Genomic DNA, 17,165 nt, shown 5'->3' with positions numbered 1-17,165 from the left:
GTGAATGCAGAGCTTTGGTATCCTTGTGACTTACTAGTGTAGAGTGAAACCAGAGTCTACATCTGGGTCAGCAGACGCCCAACCCAAGAAAAAGAAGTAAAAATCACTTACCAACAGCCATTACCTGGCCGGTCATCGATGCGTTTTTCGCAAGAGCAACGAATAGATCTGCAGTGTCATCCACTTCGGCCTTGAATGATTTTTAAGTCAATGAATCTTGAATAACAAGCTGTGGGTGACCACTAACCGTTCTTTTAAGAGACGTGAGGGCAATATGTTTATCGATGGCTTCCTGGGGAAATATTTCTGCCTGTTTTGAGTTAGTTTACGTGTATAGCGAAATTACTCGGGAATAGAGTGTACCCATTCGGTGAGAAGGAGTCCAGGGCAGACAGCATGGACGCGAGCCTTTGGACCTTGGCTTTTAGCCAGGCATTTGGCCAAGTGTATGCCTATGCCGAGTGTCAACAAGTCTCATTTCGAAAGAAATAGTCTGATGGGTGTTCACATACTCGCCGATTTGGCTACAGAATATGCCATGCTGCTTCCGGTTGCACCCAAGCCCTAAGTGACTTGTAAGCCGATGACTTTCTGAAAAATATTTTGGAGTGCAAATTTCATACTGCCACGGAAGAGGTGATGATGAAGACACCACCTTCGGGATTTTTATTGAACGTAGGCAGGGCTTCGCGGAATGTATACATGTGGCTCTTGACGTTCACTGACCAGCACTATTTTTCCGTCAGACCCAACCCTGGGGGCAATCTAAGGGGGTGGGGAAAAGATCACCTTATCCCAGTCCTCATCATCGAGTGCATAGAGGTCATCGAACTTGGATACTTTGGTATATCCCTGACGTTATTAGCGGGTTTTCTCCAAGATAAGTTCTTGTCAAGACCAACCGCGTTTGAAACCACAACATCTAGACCGCCCAATGCTTCGATGGTTGATCTCACAACTGCAATAGAGTCTTCTTTCTTTCCTGCGTCCTATACAATCCAACCCATAAGCTGTTTTGCCCTTTGTTTGATCTGATCGACGACATACTCCTTGGAAGATAGCTGTCTTGACATTGTATTTCGATTCAAGGTTGGCTGCAGTCTGTTTTGCGCGGTCTGCATTCGATGCATAGCTGATAGCAACATTGGCGCCTTCTGCTGCAAATTTCTCTGCAACGACAGCTCCAAGACCACTGTAGTATGCAAACGGAACTTCAGTATTACTGATTCAAATAAAAAAAAAGATACAAGAATTGAGTTTTAATAGCAACGTACCGAGAGCCTGCAACTACGAGCACATTCCGACCTTTTAGCGAATAACCCATTTTGAACAGAGATTGAAAAAGGTATATATTGGAGAACAAAAAGAGCTGTATGACTGTACGAAGTAAAGGAGGATCTTATGAGAGCCCGGCTCAAATCGGCGTCGCGCAAGTGCGGGGTAGGACGCGAGTCGCGAGCCAGTTAATCTACCTATCTACATTGGTAATACTCTAAATACATAGCCTCGGCCTTGACATTTCGGTATTGATATACCGGCGTTGATAGGAGCGTATCGGAACAACACCGATTGACGTAGCTCAAGATGACCATGTTTCGGGAATGATTGCATAGAACGGCAATACGTAAAAGTCTTGGAGCTACGCAACTCGTTTCTCTTAAGTGGAATAATTTTATTCGACAAGTGTACCAACAAATTGGGTCTCTTTCATGCCTTTCCATGCACGCTTGCCCTCGAGTTTTGGCCATTGCACCAGAAAGCGATCTACAAACGGCAATAATATCTTCCCAGACAGGCTGAAGGTGGTTACTCGGGCCCACGATTCCACGAAGATGGTGCGGAGAGGATAAATGGCATTCGAATTGTCTGTAAAAGGCGATATCCACGTTCGTAATGCATTGAAAAACCTAAGAAGCTTTGCTCCTAGTATCACGCACACCGCTGTCGCGGGGCCATTGGTGAGAATTAGATCAGGGTATTGGGATTTAGTACCATGCAGATTTGGCCGCTGATCAGGATGTGTTCCACAGAGGACTTGAATACAAGCCCAGAAGCATTGCAGTGTCGACAGCGGTGCCGTCAGGAATGATTGATGGACACGACGAGCACGGGGTACCGTGACAATATCAAAAGATTCCCCTCTTGTAACACGGACAGAGCCATTGTTGTTATTGTCATTGTCTCTTGCTTCTAATATGTACTGGGCTTCAAGAGCTGACTCAAATTCGGCGGCCTTGGAAGCGCTGAAGCCATCTCCAGATGTCACAATGTACGTCCGAAAAGTATACGTCGTCGGATCTAGGGGCATTCGTCGCAGCATCGACAGCATTTCTGCCGTATGCCCTCCGCTACCAAGCACAACGAGTAGATGGGCTGGTTCTCGTTTGCGGCGGGTCTTTGGAACAGTAGATAGCTGTGAGGTAGAAAGGAGATAATGGACAGACTAATGACAGAGAGATTAGAAAGCGGTTTCTTGACACATGCAGGCATCCTTACAATGAGTAGAACCAGAGGGAGAACAACAAGAATCGCGCAAATAGTGGCGACCACAAACGACACTGGCAGGCTGCCAGCGCCTAGGGAAAGCGTCATGGCCAGTGGCTTCGTTGGTGTGTTTGTTGCCCAGGTGGCTCGGTCTTGGGGGCGTTCACTTCATCTTCCTGCTGCCGGACAATTGAAACAAAGTCAATGGCGTTGCCCCGGGCAAACAATAGCGCGACAGCAGCCTTTTCTTTTGAAACAGATATGCGGGGGTAGGCCAGCAACAATGAGGGATAAATAAGAAAAGAAAGAAGACTTTGCTTGGTTGTTCAATGCTTTTCGCGGACACGGGCGCAGGCGCACTACTTACGGTGGTCTGTGCGCTCGGCGTTATACTGTCTTCTTTTTCTTAACTCCCGCACTCGTCAACACCACCTGCAACCTCTTCTCGCCCATCACCCAGACGATGCCATGGCGATATTCAAAGGGCGATTGCGCTGCTTCTACTGCGGGCAGCGCTCTGAAGAAAAAAAGTCGGCGACAGTCCGCGAATTCCGCTGCAACAAATGCGAGGCGGTGAACTATCTAGACGAGGTACGAATTTCTGACCTGTCTCATTATTATTTCTATATCGCCCAACTAACACAGCTCATCAGAATGGAGATATTACAGACCCGCCAGTCTCTGTGACAAATGCGACGAATATGACGAATGCGACGACAGACATGGACCAGGCGCCGTTCAGAGTGCCGGATTTCGACCAAGCAGGCCTCTTCTGCAGAAAATGCATTCGCAACCAACATCTGCTCATGAATTCCCTTGCCACCTTTCTTCCAGATATCGACGACCCTGAATATCCTGTGTTCGAGAAAGACCTCCCCAGATACCAGAAGACTATGGAAGAGCGCTACCCCCAAGTATGTGAGAATTGCGAACTGAGGGTCCAGAATCGCATTCGCGAAACCAAGTACGAAGCGAAATCCGACCACTTGAGGAGAATCATGGAGCGCAGCAAGGCCAGTCGCGCAACGAAGAGCGCTCGTAACCGGAATTGGAGGCATATCGTTGATGTGCTTGGCTTCCTGGTATACTGGGCTAGTGTTGCTGGCCAAGTGCTGTCTGACATGCTGGGAGCTATCGAAGCTGGTGATGTCATTCTTAAGCTATTTCCGCCTTCATTCGTGCCATTTATGTCTCATACGAGTCAAATACTCTCCTGGATTGGCTATTCATCTCAGGACACTGCCACCGTTGCCTTGATCGCCGGTGTACTTTCAATTTGGTGGAACCCAAGGCTGCATTATAAAGTTGAAGGGATGAGTGGGCGAATTTTGGGACTCAACCAGTATTACGAATGTCAGTTGATTGTCATGGCCGCCAGGTTTGGAGTGTGGGCGCTCTTGCAGGATCCCAGTCGCTTGAAGCCCTCCTTGCCACCTACTCTTCACGCAGTTATGATCGTTTTTACGTGCCTGGTGAGTATCGAATGAACAATGCAATTCTATCCAGCGACTAACCAAGGACTATAGGCAACTCTTGCATCACACAAAATTATCCAATACGATACCAGGCCACTTGTTTTATGGTCAGAAACCCCTGTAGTTTCGCCCTCTGTTTCGCAACGACACCAACCTCTTCAGGACAAGCCCGACAATTTTTTTCCACAGCAATTATTCGACCGTTTCCCCGTGGAGCGATTGGGTGTACCGAAGGAGAAACTCAATCAGGATGCGATACAACAGCCGGCTGTGACTGATGTTGAAATGGAAGACTCTATGGACTGGACACCGTCCATATCTCATGATATTCGCCCCAAAATTGTTACGAATCCTAAGTCAAACGTTGCCACACAAGGACCAGTCCCGTCGCCTTTTTTTGGCTCTCTCCCTCAGCAACCACGGCCTCCTGCGTGGGATCTTCGAAACCCCATCGTTCAGAAACCGCCGCCGCCAGTTCCCGAGGTAAATCCATTTCATCGACCCCTAGCGGTAGGGCAAGAAACCGGCGGCACTTATGGAAATACAGGCCTCGGCACAAATGACGTGAATTTTGCTCGTCCAAAATTCTTCCCGCCATCGGATTATACTGCCATGACCGGTCTCGAGGGTCTATTTGACCATACATTCACATTCAAACCACCGGGTGAGAGGACTTCGAAGAATTCCATATCGTCGAGCGAGAATCCTTTCTTATCGCCGGATCTGAAAGCAAGGCACCGCCCTGCAAGCCACAGACCCGAGACATGGAGCTTTCCGTTCACATTTATCCGACTAGTGTGTCTCTTAACATGCCTGGTAATGTGGACGATTGATTGGCTAGAGCTGGCCTATATTCCGCGCGACTGGGTACTCATGGGCGCTCTGGTTATTTCAATTCTGTTTACTGGCTTTGGGCTTTTGGAATCTCTGAATATGGCCCCCTTGCGCTACCGAAGAGTTGTTTACTCAGTGGCTAAGTTTGTGGGAACCTTGTATCTCGCTGTCCATCTGGGTTCACATTTCTCAGATGGTCGTTTTTATCAAGGAGGGTACCTCGAGTTGAGCGTGAAAGTTTTGACGGGTCTCCTCGCTGTGGAAGAGTCCTTAGGCTTGCTTTCTATGTATCATCGAACTCGGTCGCGTCAACATAAAGCCGCAGCTATGATGAACACTATGATGGAGACTCGGTCTTTGACCCAGCCTGCTGACAATGGTGGACCTCCGGCGAGTGAACCCTCGACGAGTGAACCTTCAAAGTCCAAATCTCCAGCAAAGAGGACTTCAGTGAACAAAACCCCAGTGAAACGAATGACAGCGACAAACCAGCTACCACCTGCATCAGCGTCTCCGCTTTCATTTTCTTCTACATTATCTTCTATCCAACAGGAATCCGCGAATGATGGATACAGCCTTCGACGGCTAGGTGTCTACTACGATGATCTCAAAGATGACGATGGTTCTGATGTTTCAGAAGCAGCTTCTTCGGATTCCGACGCCGACACCGTCCGTACGTCTGATACAAACCAGAAGATCCGGAACAGTTATCCTTTCATAGAACATTCCCCTATACGTGGCCAAGGACTGGGCTCCGGAATACGGGGTCTACGCCTTGATGACGGCGAAATCACTCCCAGACGCATGACTCGCAGCCAAACAGCCAGAGGAACGGGGACAACAACCGGGCTTGTTCATGCCAACGGACAATTCCAAGTACGAAAAAGATGATGAGCAAGCGATTTAACGACCCTTTTTTTTCTTCTTCCCCGTTATGTTTCTAGCGATATCGGAATATGATATTCACAGCAATTTGTACAAGCATTATGTTATTTATGAATCGGGAATAGCGTGTGTGGTTTGTGATATTGGGGGAGTTTTGTTTGAGGACGTTCTTTGGTGCGTCTATTCTGTACATAGTGCATAGAATGAACTTGCTATCAGCAGCTCTGGAGTTAAGATGGGCGTAAGGCTGACAGTTGTGCATGATTTTCACTTGTAATTGTTGAATTGCTCAAGTCGGATATTCCAGCCGATGCGTTCGGGTGCTCCGAATACAGTAAACAAGCTTGACCTATCACCTCGACCAACCTAAATTCAATGCTTGAAAGCCGCAGACAGGAAATACTTTAGAAAACACTTAATTCTATAATATCGGGATTGAATTACTTTTTCATTTTGGCAGAAACCTGCAGTCCACGTTCCCCGCACACAGCCCTGGCACGTGACCCTCCTACTGGAGAAATGAAGATCCCCCGGATTATCCGACGACTCTGTAGACTTGCGTATCCACTGATCCTAAACGAAACGTGTTTGTTGTTGTTTCTTTTGGCACCATGGAAGATCGGTCTATCCGAATCGCTGACGGGTCCAAAACTCCTCCAAAGCGAGCCAAGCGGCCTCGTGCTGCAAGGGCTTGTGAACGGTGTAGAGAGAAGAAGTATAAATGCGACGAATCGTTTCCATGTTCTAGGTGCACCAGTAAGCAACACGTGACAGTATTTGTGCGTCAATAAAGATAGCTGATCTGATACGTAAATACAGAGAGTCGAGTTGAATGTATCTTTGAAGGCAATTACCATATGCAGGATGAGTCGAGGGCTGCGAGGTTCGTTCTTGAAACAAGTTCCAAAGAGTATCAATACACCGAGAGCATTGCAACTGATAACAAAGCACGTATACCAGCTATGTCCATGACCTAGAGAGAAAAGTCGAGGAATTGACCGCGCAACTGCGGGACAGTACATCAAACCAGCAGCGCCAAGGTAAAGAGCATTCCGAATTTTGGACGACACGGAATGGCCCTTCAATTCTGAATCCGGACATTCGAACAGACGACAATGAGCAGTCATCATCCGAGGCTGTTGGAGGGGAAGAGATTCTGGAAGTGAATCGACATACCAACAGCATCGAGTTCCATGGAAACACCTCTTCTGCTGCTGCTCTCGGCCAACTGCAGAAAAAGCGAGAACCTTTGAAGAGCGTTGCACATGAAGATGAAGATGAAGAACCAACTGTATCAACACATCAGGGCGGAGAAAGTGTACCAAAGTCTATCGTGTCAACCTTGCATAACCCTAATTTCCAAATTCAGTCGCCTCAACTAACCCAGGACGCGCATGAGGTCAGCTTGAGAGACAGCAACTTTTATTTTGAGCATGCTCATGTCTTTATCGAAGGGTATTTTGAGAACTTACATTTCATTCACCCGATAATCGATAAGGAGAATTTTGTGTCGCGAGCTCATGAATTATGGATGGGCAGGAATTTGCAGCCTGCAAACGGTTTCATCGCGCTGTATCTGAGCTTGCTTTCCCTGGGAGCCCTAACTCGCGTGTGGGACCAGCCTCAATTAGGAGGGTTGGGGAGGTTTGAATGGAGTAGGAAGCTGTTCACGGAAGCTCAAGGGTTTTTACACAATTCTTTGTTCACAAATGACCTAGAAACAATACAGGCTTTGTATTTAATGGTTCGATTTGCCACCCTCAAGTGCTAGTATCCGCTGACAATACCGCTGACATCTCGTGCTCGTACAGGCCAAAGTATGCCAGAATGAGCTTACTCCTCACCGTGTGTTATTCAACTTTACAACTGTGATTGTCTATGAGACTAAAAGCTGACCTTTCAAGTGGCATACATGTACCTTGGACTCGCGATTAGGACTTGTCTTGCTGCAGGATTCAATCGGGAGACATCGAGTCCCAAGAGTAGACGGCATGATTGGATATCAAAAACCTGGTGGTAAGCTGGCGAGCTAAGAGTATTGAAAAATACCTGCTAATAAACTACCAATACAGGGGGTTGTACTCATTAGAAATGTACATCATATCTGCTCTATCAGTTACATTGACCGAAGCTAACTACGATATGACCAAAACAGAGAAATGTCATTCTCCCTCGGTCGACCCGATACATTAGGCATGGACGAATACCATAACCGCTCACAGCCAGGCAGGGAAGAAGTGTGTGATAGCACGGTGATCCCCATCATGGTTGATTGTGCTCGCATTGTTCGTTCGGTATCGATTGATATCTATCACTCGGGAGTTTCGACGCATGAGCAGCTGCAACGTTCTCTACAGATTGAAAGTCGACTAGACGCCTGGCTAGAAGAGCTTCCAGAGATTCTGCATCCGAGCTTTGGACATTCCCGACAGGGCCTTGTGCCGATTTCTTCCTTGAGAGATCCCAAGTGGTCTCGGAGGCAACGGCTGGTTTTGGAGATACGTTCGTTTTTCTCTCCCTGGAGATGCTAACTAATTGGTTATGCTGGCTAATCAATCAAAAGGGTACCATAACATTAAGATGATTTTATTCCGTCCGTTTCTTGCCTATTTGACATCTACCACAGAGGACAAGAGCGGCAATAATTGGGAACCTGAAGCTCAAACTGTGTTGGAAATGGCAGCTCGCAAATGTATCGACTCGTCGAAAAAGACGGTTGACATTATTTACGAAACATTTCGACAGCATACTTTTTTCCGATGCTGGTATATTTAAATCTAATACATTTCTTTTTGTTGTTGCTACTAACAAAAGAGTGGTTTATAGGTGGTACAATACAACCTACATAATGTTCGCAGTAACAAACCTACTCCTTCTCCTCCTCAGGGGTCCAACATCTCTAGTCGACCATCTGGAAGCCAATACGATTCGGGACAGCGTTAAAAAGACAATTGAGATTCTTGAGGCCATGGACGAATCGGTTGTTGCTAGAAAGTCTGTTGAGATTGTCAAATCTCATTTTAAGGAGTACTGTGACGGAGACGATGCCAGTCAAAACCAGCAGCAGCTTGATAACGAGGACGGTGACATTCCGCAGCCTGATATGGCGGTTAATCCGGAAGCGTTTCCTTTTGGAGGACTGTCGTATGGGGAATTTATACCAGTATGATGATACCTTTTTAGTGGATTTTGTTGACTACGCTGACTATATTTCTCAGGATTTGACCTTTGTCACAGGCTTTCCGGACTATCCTTTTGAGAGTATGATTAGTCTATTTGGTGATATCACAGGACCATCTATACTAGACTAAGTATATTTAATCGATAGTAATAAAACCGGTGTATCATGCAAATTCATTTTTCTCATACTTTTCTTGTCAAAAGCTAGCTTTTAAAAAAAAATAATAAAGCAAGGCAGTGAGTATCTATATCCGGAACCCGGGTCTATCAAAGTATCAACAAGAACTGCAAAATGCCAATATTCTGTACGAAAATGTATAAAGCTACTATTTTTGGAGGTGAACACTCTGCATTATGCAATATGCTCACGGCGAGTTCATTGACTGTTGGTAGCCTCAGGCCGAAGCGGCAAAGTTGTGGGCAACGGTGGGAGCAGACTTTTTGAAGCTTCGCGAGATTTTTGTGCCATCAGAGCATCGATGATCACAAGTGCAGACATGGCCTCGACGATTGGCACAGCGCGAGGAACAACGCAAGGGTCGTGGCGGCCCTTGGCCTCGAGCGTGCCTTCTGTGAAGTCATAGGTAGTGGTCGTCTGAGCCTGGCCAATAGTGGCAGGAGGCTTGAAAGCGATACGGAAGTAAATATCGGCACCGTTGCTGATGCCACCCTGGATTCCTCCAGAATTGTTTGTCTTTGTGGCCAATCGCTTCTTGTTCGCGTCTCCAGCGCCGGCCGCGTTCTCGGGAACTTCTGGAGCGACGATGAAAGGATCGTTGTGGATTGATCCTGGAACCTCACAGCCGCCAAACCCAGAACCGATTTCAAAGCCCTTGGTAGCCGGGATACTCATCATAGCATGACCCAGCTGTGCTTCTAGCTTGTCGAAACAGGGCTCACCCAGACCAACCGGAACGTTGCGAATCACACACATCACGGTGCCTCCGATACTGTCGTGATTGTCGCGGAAGTCCTCAATTACCTTGGTCATGCGCGCAGAAGCGTCTGTGTCGGGGCATCGGACTGGCGCGTGCTCATCTACGGTTTGGCGGTCAATATTTTTGATTAGCTTCAAGAATTCGGGATTCGTCGAGTACGAAGGATGCTCCGCGGATGGAGGGAAAAGATGCTCATTTCCCACGGACGAAACAAAGGCGACAATCTCAATATTGTGGGCGAGTTTCAGGTATTTCTCAGCAATGGCACCCGCGGCAACACGGCCTGGACAGGTTAGCGTTTTGTTCCTTATATGTATATACAGATCTGACCAAAGCAAAAAAGGTCAGATAATCGCCTTACCAATAGTCTCGCGGGCACTGCTGCGACCTCCTCCACTGCTAGCCTTGACTCCGTACTTCTCAAGGTAGGTGTAGTCGGCATGGCTAGGGCGAGGATACAGATCCATTGTGCTGCCGCCATAATCCTTGGGCCGTTGGTCCTCATTGCGAACAATCAAGCCAATGGGCGTGCCGAGAGTAAAGCCGAATTCTGTCCCCGACTGGATCTCAACTCGATCCTTTTCATTGCGTGGCGTGGTAAGAGCGCTCTGGCCTGGTCTCCGTCGGGTCATTTGAGGCTGGATATCATCCTCAGTCAAAGCCATGCCCGGGGGGCAGCCGTCGACGATGCAGCCGACTGAGCGGCAGTGAGACTCGCCATAGCTAATGTCGACTGTCAGATGAAGCCAGCAAATTTGAGGGGGAAAAAATGCCCAACTTACGTGGTGACTCGGAAGTAGTCGCCCCACGTCGACATCTTCGCAAACGAATCTGTGTATGTGTGTGTTGTGAAGACAATGAACCGGAGAGGAAACGAGAGAGCGTAAAAGTAAGCAGAGTCAAAGTGTTACAGCAAGGGAGACCCCTCGTATATAAAGAATAAGCTGACGGTGGAGTACTTGTTGCGATAAGAGTCACACCGAGCGCATCCCACCAAAAACGCTCGTTTTCGGAGCTGTGGATAGAGACTATACCTAATAAGGACTAGCGCCAGCGATGACGGCTGGTCTAGTGCGCGCGATACAGTCAGACCATAGACAAATTAATATTATTTAGCATCATCATTCAGCATGACGGCCTCGCGTTGAGACAGGCCCAGCCATCAATGCGTCCAACACGGCTCTCGCCATGCATGTTCTATCGCCGGATAGTCTGCCAGAGCCCGCGCTCACGCTCGCAGCGAGCAATATCTTCCCTGTCGCACTTTGCCGAGGTAGCTAATCGCAGCTCGTCCAAACACCAGATTTACCGCTCGCTGTCACAAGATCCGTTCGTGAACCTCTCAATCGAGCAATACCTCCTTCAGAAGACACCCGAGGACTCAAATGTGCTTTTTCTATATGTCAATCGACCTTGCGTGGTAATTGGCAGAAACCAAAACCCCTGGCTCGAGACGAATCTTGGGTCGCTGGCCAAACACGGCTCGCCGGAACAGGCCACCACTTCTTCTACAACCCCAATTGACAATGTACTATACGTTCGACGGCATTCTGGCGGTGGAGCGGTGTTTCACGATGGCGGCAATCTGAATTACAGCGTCATTTGTCCCCGGGATGTTTTCACGCGAGACCGACATGCAGAAATGGTTGCGCGCGCGTTGCAGCGCATTGGCGCCGTCAACGCCAAAGTCAACGAAAGACACGACATTGTCTTGACCCAACAACCAAAAGAAAAAGCTGCGCGACAAACAGCCACCGCAGGAAGCCAGGACCCGCCGCCAGATGAGGCTGTGATTCCGCAAGCACTGAAAATATCCGGCTCGGCGTTCAAACTCACGCGCAGTCGGGCATTGCACCATGGAACCTGTCTGCTGGACTCGCCCAATGTCCACAATCTAGGCGCCTTTCTCAGGTCTCCTGCTCGACCGTACATCCTCGCAAAGGGTGTTGGCAGCGTCCGGTCCCCCGTTGGAAACGTGTCGTCGGCGCTCAGCGGCCCCTTTTCTATCGAAGCAGTGATATCCAGCATAATAGACGAATTTTCTCGCCTGTACCAAACGGGAGACAAAGTACTCGCGCAGACTAAGGATTCTCCGCAGCAGGACGAGCAGCTGCGTGTGGGCGATGACTGGGTTGCGGGCACTGTGGGAGAAGCACTCGTCCGAGAGATACCGGATATCCAAACAATCACTTCAATGTTGCAGGTACTTAGTAACCCTTAGTAACCCTTGCTATCCTTTTACTGACAACTGAAAAAAAAGTCCCTCGATTTTAAATTCCTGCAAACACCGGAATTCACATTCTCGACCTTTCCCACCGAAGCTGACCCCCGCGATCGACCTCCCTTGCCATCATCTCTTCCTCACTCGGTAAGATCAATCTCCACACACCCTCCGAAAAAAAGGGAGACCGAAAAACTAACGAAAGAAAAATAGACAAAAATATCCATCCGAGCCAAAAAAGGCTCCATCGTCGAAACCTCGATATCCACATCTTCTGATGCGGAAATCGCCAAACAGCAAGAGAGCCAGAGTCAGCAATTGCTCAACGGAAAAAACTTGCATGAGATGGACAGACAGGCCTGGAATGACGTTCTTCAGACTGTCGTGTCTATTGATGATGGACTGCTTGAACCGACAGAGCAGGTTGTCGAGCTTGTTACTGATTTTGTGTGTCATAAATTTGGGGTTTCTGTGTGAATATATACATGTATATATATATCAATATAGTGTGTAAATAAATATAACATCTAGTTCCTAGAAATCTAGAGCACTCTTCAAACCAACATGAATTGATAACTTAGGTCATTCATATATACTACTACACAAAGCCCTAAATACATGCCCAAACAAACTCCTCCAAAATTCAATGCTATACATGATGAGAAAAAAAGGCATGGCTGGTTCCATGACACATCAACACATCCACCCATCAATCGTTTCCACTCACGAACAAAAAATCATGAAGAGTTCCAGAAAAGACGAGCGGACAAAAAGTATTTACAAACTGAAACGAACAAATATAAATGAACAGGAAAACATCCATAGAATAGAAAAGCAAAACCAAATGCAACTCTAACCGACAGATGCTCTGGATTCTTTATCGGACTCATCATCCACAGTGACGCGGTCAGCTACACCGGCATTGACTACTCGTAGTCTTTCCTTGGGCACCGTATAAGTAATCTGAACTAGTCGTCCTTCAACTGCAGCCTCGACGTCCCAGTCATCGTCCTCGTCGTCGAAAGGGTCGTCGTCGTCGGTGTGTGAGAGTGACATGACACTACTCCGTGATTGTCGGCCATCAATAGCCCAGTCTCTCGGTCCTTGTCTGCGCTGTAAATGTGCTATAGAGGCGTTGGATGGTCGTCTGGCTGTTGATGGCCCGGGTTCAGGAGACGGTGCCTTTTCTGATGCGGCGGCGGCGTTGTTGTTATTATTATCAGAAGTGTTAGAGTGCATGGATGTAGCAGCTTTCTTCGCGTTTGAAAGTGTCTTTCGAAGACTACCCATCCATGTCGACCCACCGCGCTTGTGTTCTGATTCTAGTGATCGTGTAGGGGATTCTGGCGGTGTAGACCACTCCGGAGCAGACCCGAGAAGAGTCTCCCCTTCCAGATGTGATTGTTTGCGTCGGCTCGACGAGGTTGAGAAAGAGTCGACTGTACCGGATCGGTCAAATGGCCATCGCACACTGTCGCTTTCTAAACGCTCTGCTCGACCGGGAGATTTTTCGGGTGAATTGCGTCCACTTGCGGCAGTGGTTTCGTGATTAGATGGCTCCAGAATTGGAATGGCAGACTGAAGAAGGTGTCTTCCTCTTATTGACCCAATATGAGACCGCTGTATGGAAGTGTCGGACAGGTTGGAAATGGATGCCTCGGACAAGCTGGAATTCGTTCTCTCGCTTTTCTCAGGTGATGCGCTGCGAGCTCCCTCTGAGCGTACCGACATACTATCCGACCCTTGCTGCTTCATTACCGGACTTTCAGGGAAAGTAATCAGCGGCACACGAGAAGGAGATCCGGGGTCGGCAAAGGGATCAGATAACTCTGTCATTCTAGGAGTTTGACGGCCCGTTTCCCTTTCCTCAGCCTCTGGCGATGTTTCGTATTCGTCACGTTCGTCAATGGGGTGAATAGATCCAGCTCCATAGCCCGTCCTGGCTTCATCGTACCAACCTGCAGACTGAACTCGCTGTGGGCGGCCTGTTAAGTTCCTTCGAAGACCTCTTGTTGGACTAGGGACTTCGTAGAGTAACCCGGTTCTCTCTGCTTCGGGTATGGGGCCCTGGGTCCCAGGGCCCGGCACCGCGCTGTAGTGATGACTTTGGCCCGAAGAGTACAGGTTTTCGAGAATAGAATTGCGTACACTGTCGTCCTCTGGGTTCCGGTAACTGGATTCAATTCCCTGATCACTCCAGATATTCGAACGCTCGGCCCCAAAAGCTAGCTTTCGTAGCTCCTTGTCTCTGTGTCGACGATGGTTCCAACGCTTCCTTGACCACACCACGTAAGCAACTCCGATAACCGCAATGGCTGCGGCGGAGACCCCAATTCCGAGGCCAGCCTTTTCTCCAGAAGAATCAAGAGCACTACCTGTCCCTTGTCCCGACCCGGCATTCTGCGAGTTGGGCTGGGTGTATGTCGATGTCCAAGCATTCGAGGTTACGTTGTAAAGATGAACTTGAGAGTTGGTCTCAAAAGTCGACGAGTCCCGTTTTGAGTTTGTCGACGCCGTTGAAATGGTGTAACCACCTGATATCATCATCACATCTCCATCCAGCATAGTTGCTGCATGCCCAAAAATCCCAGAGTCTTGCGATGGACCAGATCCAATGGGCTGTGGAACTGTCCATGTCCATTCACCCGAGCCACCGTAGTCTTCACCAACTTCGAGAACGAGGAGCTGCGGATTGGCTGGTGTGTTTGTATCACCGACCCATCCACCAAAGATAACGATCCTGCTCCCATCCGAAGATATCACTGCGGTATGTCCAGATCTCGGTTCGACTTGAGTGTCACGAACGGCCAGATCAGTCCTAGGAGAACCGTCATCCAGGTCAACTGGAATATATGTCCATCCGGCCTGGGGAAGAGAGAACAAAGCAATGGTCGACATGTTGATAAAGGCGTTGTGGGTGTGACCTCCGATGAACAGAAACTCCCCTTCTTGAACGTTCCGGCCAGTGGAAGTCGTGGAGCTGACTCGCTGAAGTTCCGTGACGGTATAGCCGGCTTCTGCAACAGGTGGACTGGTGGGTGTAATGTCTTCGATGCCGTAGCTAGAAGGCTGAGACGAGTTGTTTGGCGCAAGTAGCGTCATGGATTGTGAGTAGTTCGCAGCCGAAACCCAGTCTGCCAAAGTGCTGTCGGTGGACGGGCACATGCCTCCGAATGTATATAGGTCGGCCGACGTGTCATTCGACGATGCAAATGCAAAGCCGCTTGCAAGATATCCCAAGTTGGACCCGTTTGTCGACGGCTGCTCCGCCGGCAACGACTTCCATGTCCCGTTCCCACTATGACTGTCTTGGTCGGCATGGAATGTCCACACTAGCGGTGCACCTTGTGATCCTTGGCAGTTACCCTGGATGACATTGATAACCCCATTTGTGTTTAAAATGGGAATAAAAGCCCCGTCATTATTCGCGGCAAAGGGAACGCTGTGGTAGAGAACGGTGGATTGAGGACTGGCGGGGTTGAAGTTGGATAGGTCTAAGGAGAGAAACTCGATAGCATCTTGATCTGCATTCGGCTGAAGCACGTAGGCGAGACTGCTGTTTGATCGGTTGCTGGGAAATATGTAGGAAGGTGTATAAGGGAGTGTCGCGTATGCGGCGGAAACGAACAAGTTGCACAGCAACAAGCCGTGATGGCTAAACGAGATGCTAGAAGGCATCGTGGATAGAAATCGATCGTATTGCACTTGCTACTCGGTGGTCGGTGGCCCCCAAGGGGTACCATGCACTCTACAGAGTGCTGTTAAGTTGAAAGCTGCCTATCGCCCATATAGAAGCCTTTTCGATGATGTATTTGCTGAACGTCATATAACGAGTTAAAACGGCGCAGAATAACAATTTCGAGGCTCGACTGGTAGCGTTGACGGTTGACAGCACAGCATACAGCACTGAAAAAAGACCAGCGCAAGGCAACCCGATTCTTTCGCTGGCGATAAACAGTGTGGTCTGGCCCATCACCATGGTGAGGAATATCCACCCCGATGGCCAATCGGCCTGGTGCGATTCGAGCGCCCCTCATGGCCATTGCTTTCAAGCCACTGGTCATCTCGTGCTTATCCACGCCGAACGTGGGCTGCTATTGGCACATGGGCTGGATCGCTTCGCGGTGGGCGGCGGGGGGGAAGGGGTGTCAACAACGTTGTCGCGGCAACGGGGTAGCGCGGGTAGGAGTATACACTGCCACGGCCCACAACGTCACGGAGTCACGTGTAGATGTTTACCCTAACCCTGTTTGGAGGTGATGACCGATCGAGAGCAACGATGATTTACGACGTTATGACTGCTTCTATACAGGCAGTATAATAATAATAATAATAATAAGTGTAATGGGTGCTTTAAAAAAGGACATGCAGGATGAATAAATGATAGTACATGGATATACGACTGTCACAGTAAAAGTGCACTAGTGCGTAAATAATTTTAATTGATCAATTGATATCAAATCTATGTGTTTGTAGAATTCTAGACATCATAGCCCAAATACTGGCACTCGAGCCTATAGTAGGTGACTTTGTCATGGGTGTCAAGGTTTATCAGAGATTATTCTGATCGTTTGGGTCAATATAATAGCCATTATTTTCTGGCAATCCTCTTCCAGGTGATCATATATCACGTCACAGAACCGATTCAAGAGGGCTCTGGTGTAGATGCTCGGCTGGTTGTCGGGATAGCATGGGGTTAATATCGTGCGATTCACGACCAAACAATTCGCATTAAACGAACTCCTCCCGATCTTGAAACGGCCAGCCTTGTTTGATCCTCTCCAGCTCATCAATGAAAACTGGGCCTTGAGCTCCTCGCCCTTTTTCACGGCCAAATAATATGTCTCGGTGCGAACCCACCGTTCTTCTGGCAGTAGTAAAACGTTTCCATCTTAGGATTAGCGGCTACATAACCCCAGATTATTTCGGTAGTTATACCAAATCTTCGCTTTATACCTAACATCATATACAATTAATAATATAAATTAATACTTTAGATATATATTGGTTAGGACCTTTTCTCTTTCTTTTTAAAACTAGAAGCTATATTTGAGGGTGAGATTTCTTCTCCTATTTTAGAGATTACATTGTTATTAACCTTGATTATCCCATACTATAGCACGTGAGTGGTGTTGACGCTGTTGCTGC

At 48.3% G+C, this 17,165-nt stretch overlaps 6 protein-coding genes across 6 annotated transcripts; 3 read left to right on the top strand and 3 right to left on the bottom strand.

Annotated features, from left to right (window-relative positions):
* Positions 1-33: 33 nt before the first annotated feature.
* TRUGW13939_03354 (uncharacterized protein) lies at positions 34-2,592 on the bottom strand (the record flags this gene model as incomplete). Its single annotated transcript, XM_035486538.1, has 12 exons — positions 34-56; positions 112-190; positions 248-310; positions 364-452; positions 513-564; positions 624-731; positions 790-852; positions 903-989; positions 1,048-1,222; positions 1,275-1,305; positions 1,690-2,443; positions 2,497-2,592. The coding sequence occupies 12 exons, from the start codon at positions 2,590-2,592 to the stop codon at positions 34-36; spliced, it is 1,620 nt and encodes a 539-aa protein (XP_035342431.1).
* A 360-nt stretch (positions 2,593-2,952) lies between these two features.
* Positions 2,953-5,684, top strand: TRUGW13939_03353 (uncharacterized protein; the record flags this gene model as incomplete). The annotated part of the gene is made up of 3 exons (XM_035486537.1): positions 2,953-3,075; positions 3,138-3,956; positions 4,011-5,684. The coding sequence occupies 3 exons, from the start codon at positions 2,953-2,955 to the stop codon at positions 5,682-5,684; spliced, it is 2,616 nt and encodes an 871-aa protein (XP_035342430.1).
* An 851-nt stretch (positions 5,685-6,535) lies between these two features.
* TRUGW13939_03352 (uncharacterized protein) lies at positions 6,536-8,989 on the top strand (the record flags this gene model as incomplete). The annotated part of the gene is made up of 9 exons (XM_035486536.1): positions 6,536-6,561; positions 6,639-7,422; positions 7,490-7,523; positions 7,583-7,694; positions 7,751-7,771; positions 7,834-8,180; positions 8,242-8,443; positions 8,505-8,841; positions 8,897-8,989. The coding sequence occupies 9 exons, from the start codon at positions 6,536-6,538 to the stop codon at positions 8,987-8,989; spliced, it is 1,956 nt and encodes a 651-aa protein (XP_035342429.1).
* Positions 8,990-9,234: 245 nt separating this feature from the next.
* On the bottom strand, positions 9,235-10,613 carry TRUGW13939_03351 (uncharacterized protein; the record flags this gene model as incomplete). The annotated part of the gene is made up of 3 exons (XM_035486535.1): positions 9,235-10,079; positions 10,158-10,519; positions 10,579-10,613. The coding sequence occupies 3 exons, from the start codon at positions 10,611-10,613 to the stop codon at positions 9,235-9,237; spliced, it is 1,242 nt and encodes a 413-aa protein (XP_035342428.1).
* Positions 10,614-10,961: 348 nt separating this feature from the next.
* On the top strand, positions 10,962-12,494 carry TRUGW13939_03350 (uncharacterized protein; the record flags this gene model as incomplete). Its single annotated transcript, XM_035486534.1, has 3 exons — positions 10,962-11,999; positions 12,057-12,164; positions 12,231-12,494. The coding sequence occupies 3 exons, from the start codon at positions 10,962-10,964 to the stop codon at positions 12,492-12,494; spliced, it is 1,410 nt and encodes a 469-aa protein (XP_035342427.1).
* Positions 12,495-12,869: 375 nt separating this feature from the next.
* TRUGW13939_03349 (uncharacterized protein) lies at positions 12,870-15,695 on the bottom strand (the record flags this gene model as incomplete). The annotated part of the gene is made up of 1 exon (XM_035486533.1): positions 12,870-15,695. One exon carries the CDS (start codon positions 15,693-15,695, stop codon positions 12,870-12,872), a length of 2,826 nt encoding a protein of 941 aa, XP_035342426.1.
* Positions 15,696-17,165: the final 1,470 nt, after the last annotated feature.

This window comes from Talaromyces rugulosus, chromosome II (assembly GCF_013368755.1).
Source record: "Talaromyces rugulosus chromosome II, complete sequence".
Classification (NCBI taxonomy): Eukaryota; Fungi; Ascomycota; class Eurotiomycetes; order Eurotiales; family Trichocomaceae; genus Talaromyces; species Talaromyces rugulosus.
Note: the sequence above shows the minus strand (reverse complement) of the source record. Positions and strands in the feature narration are given on the sequence as shown.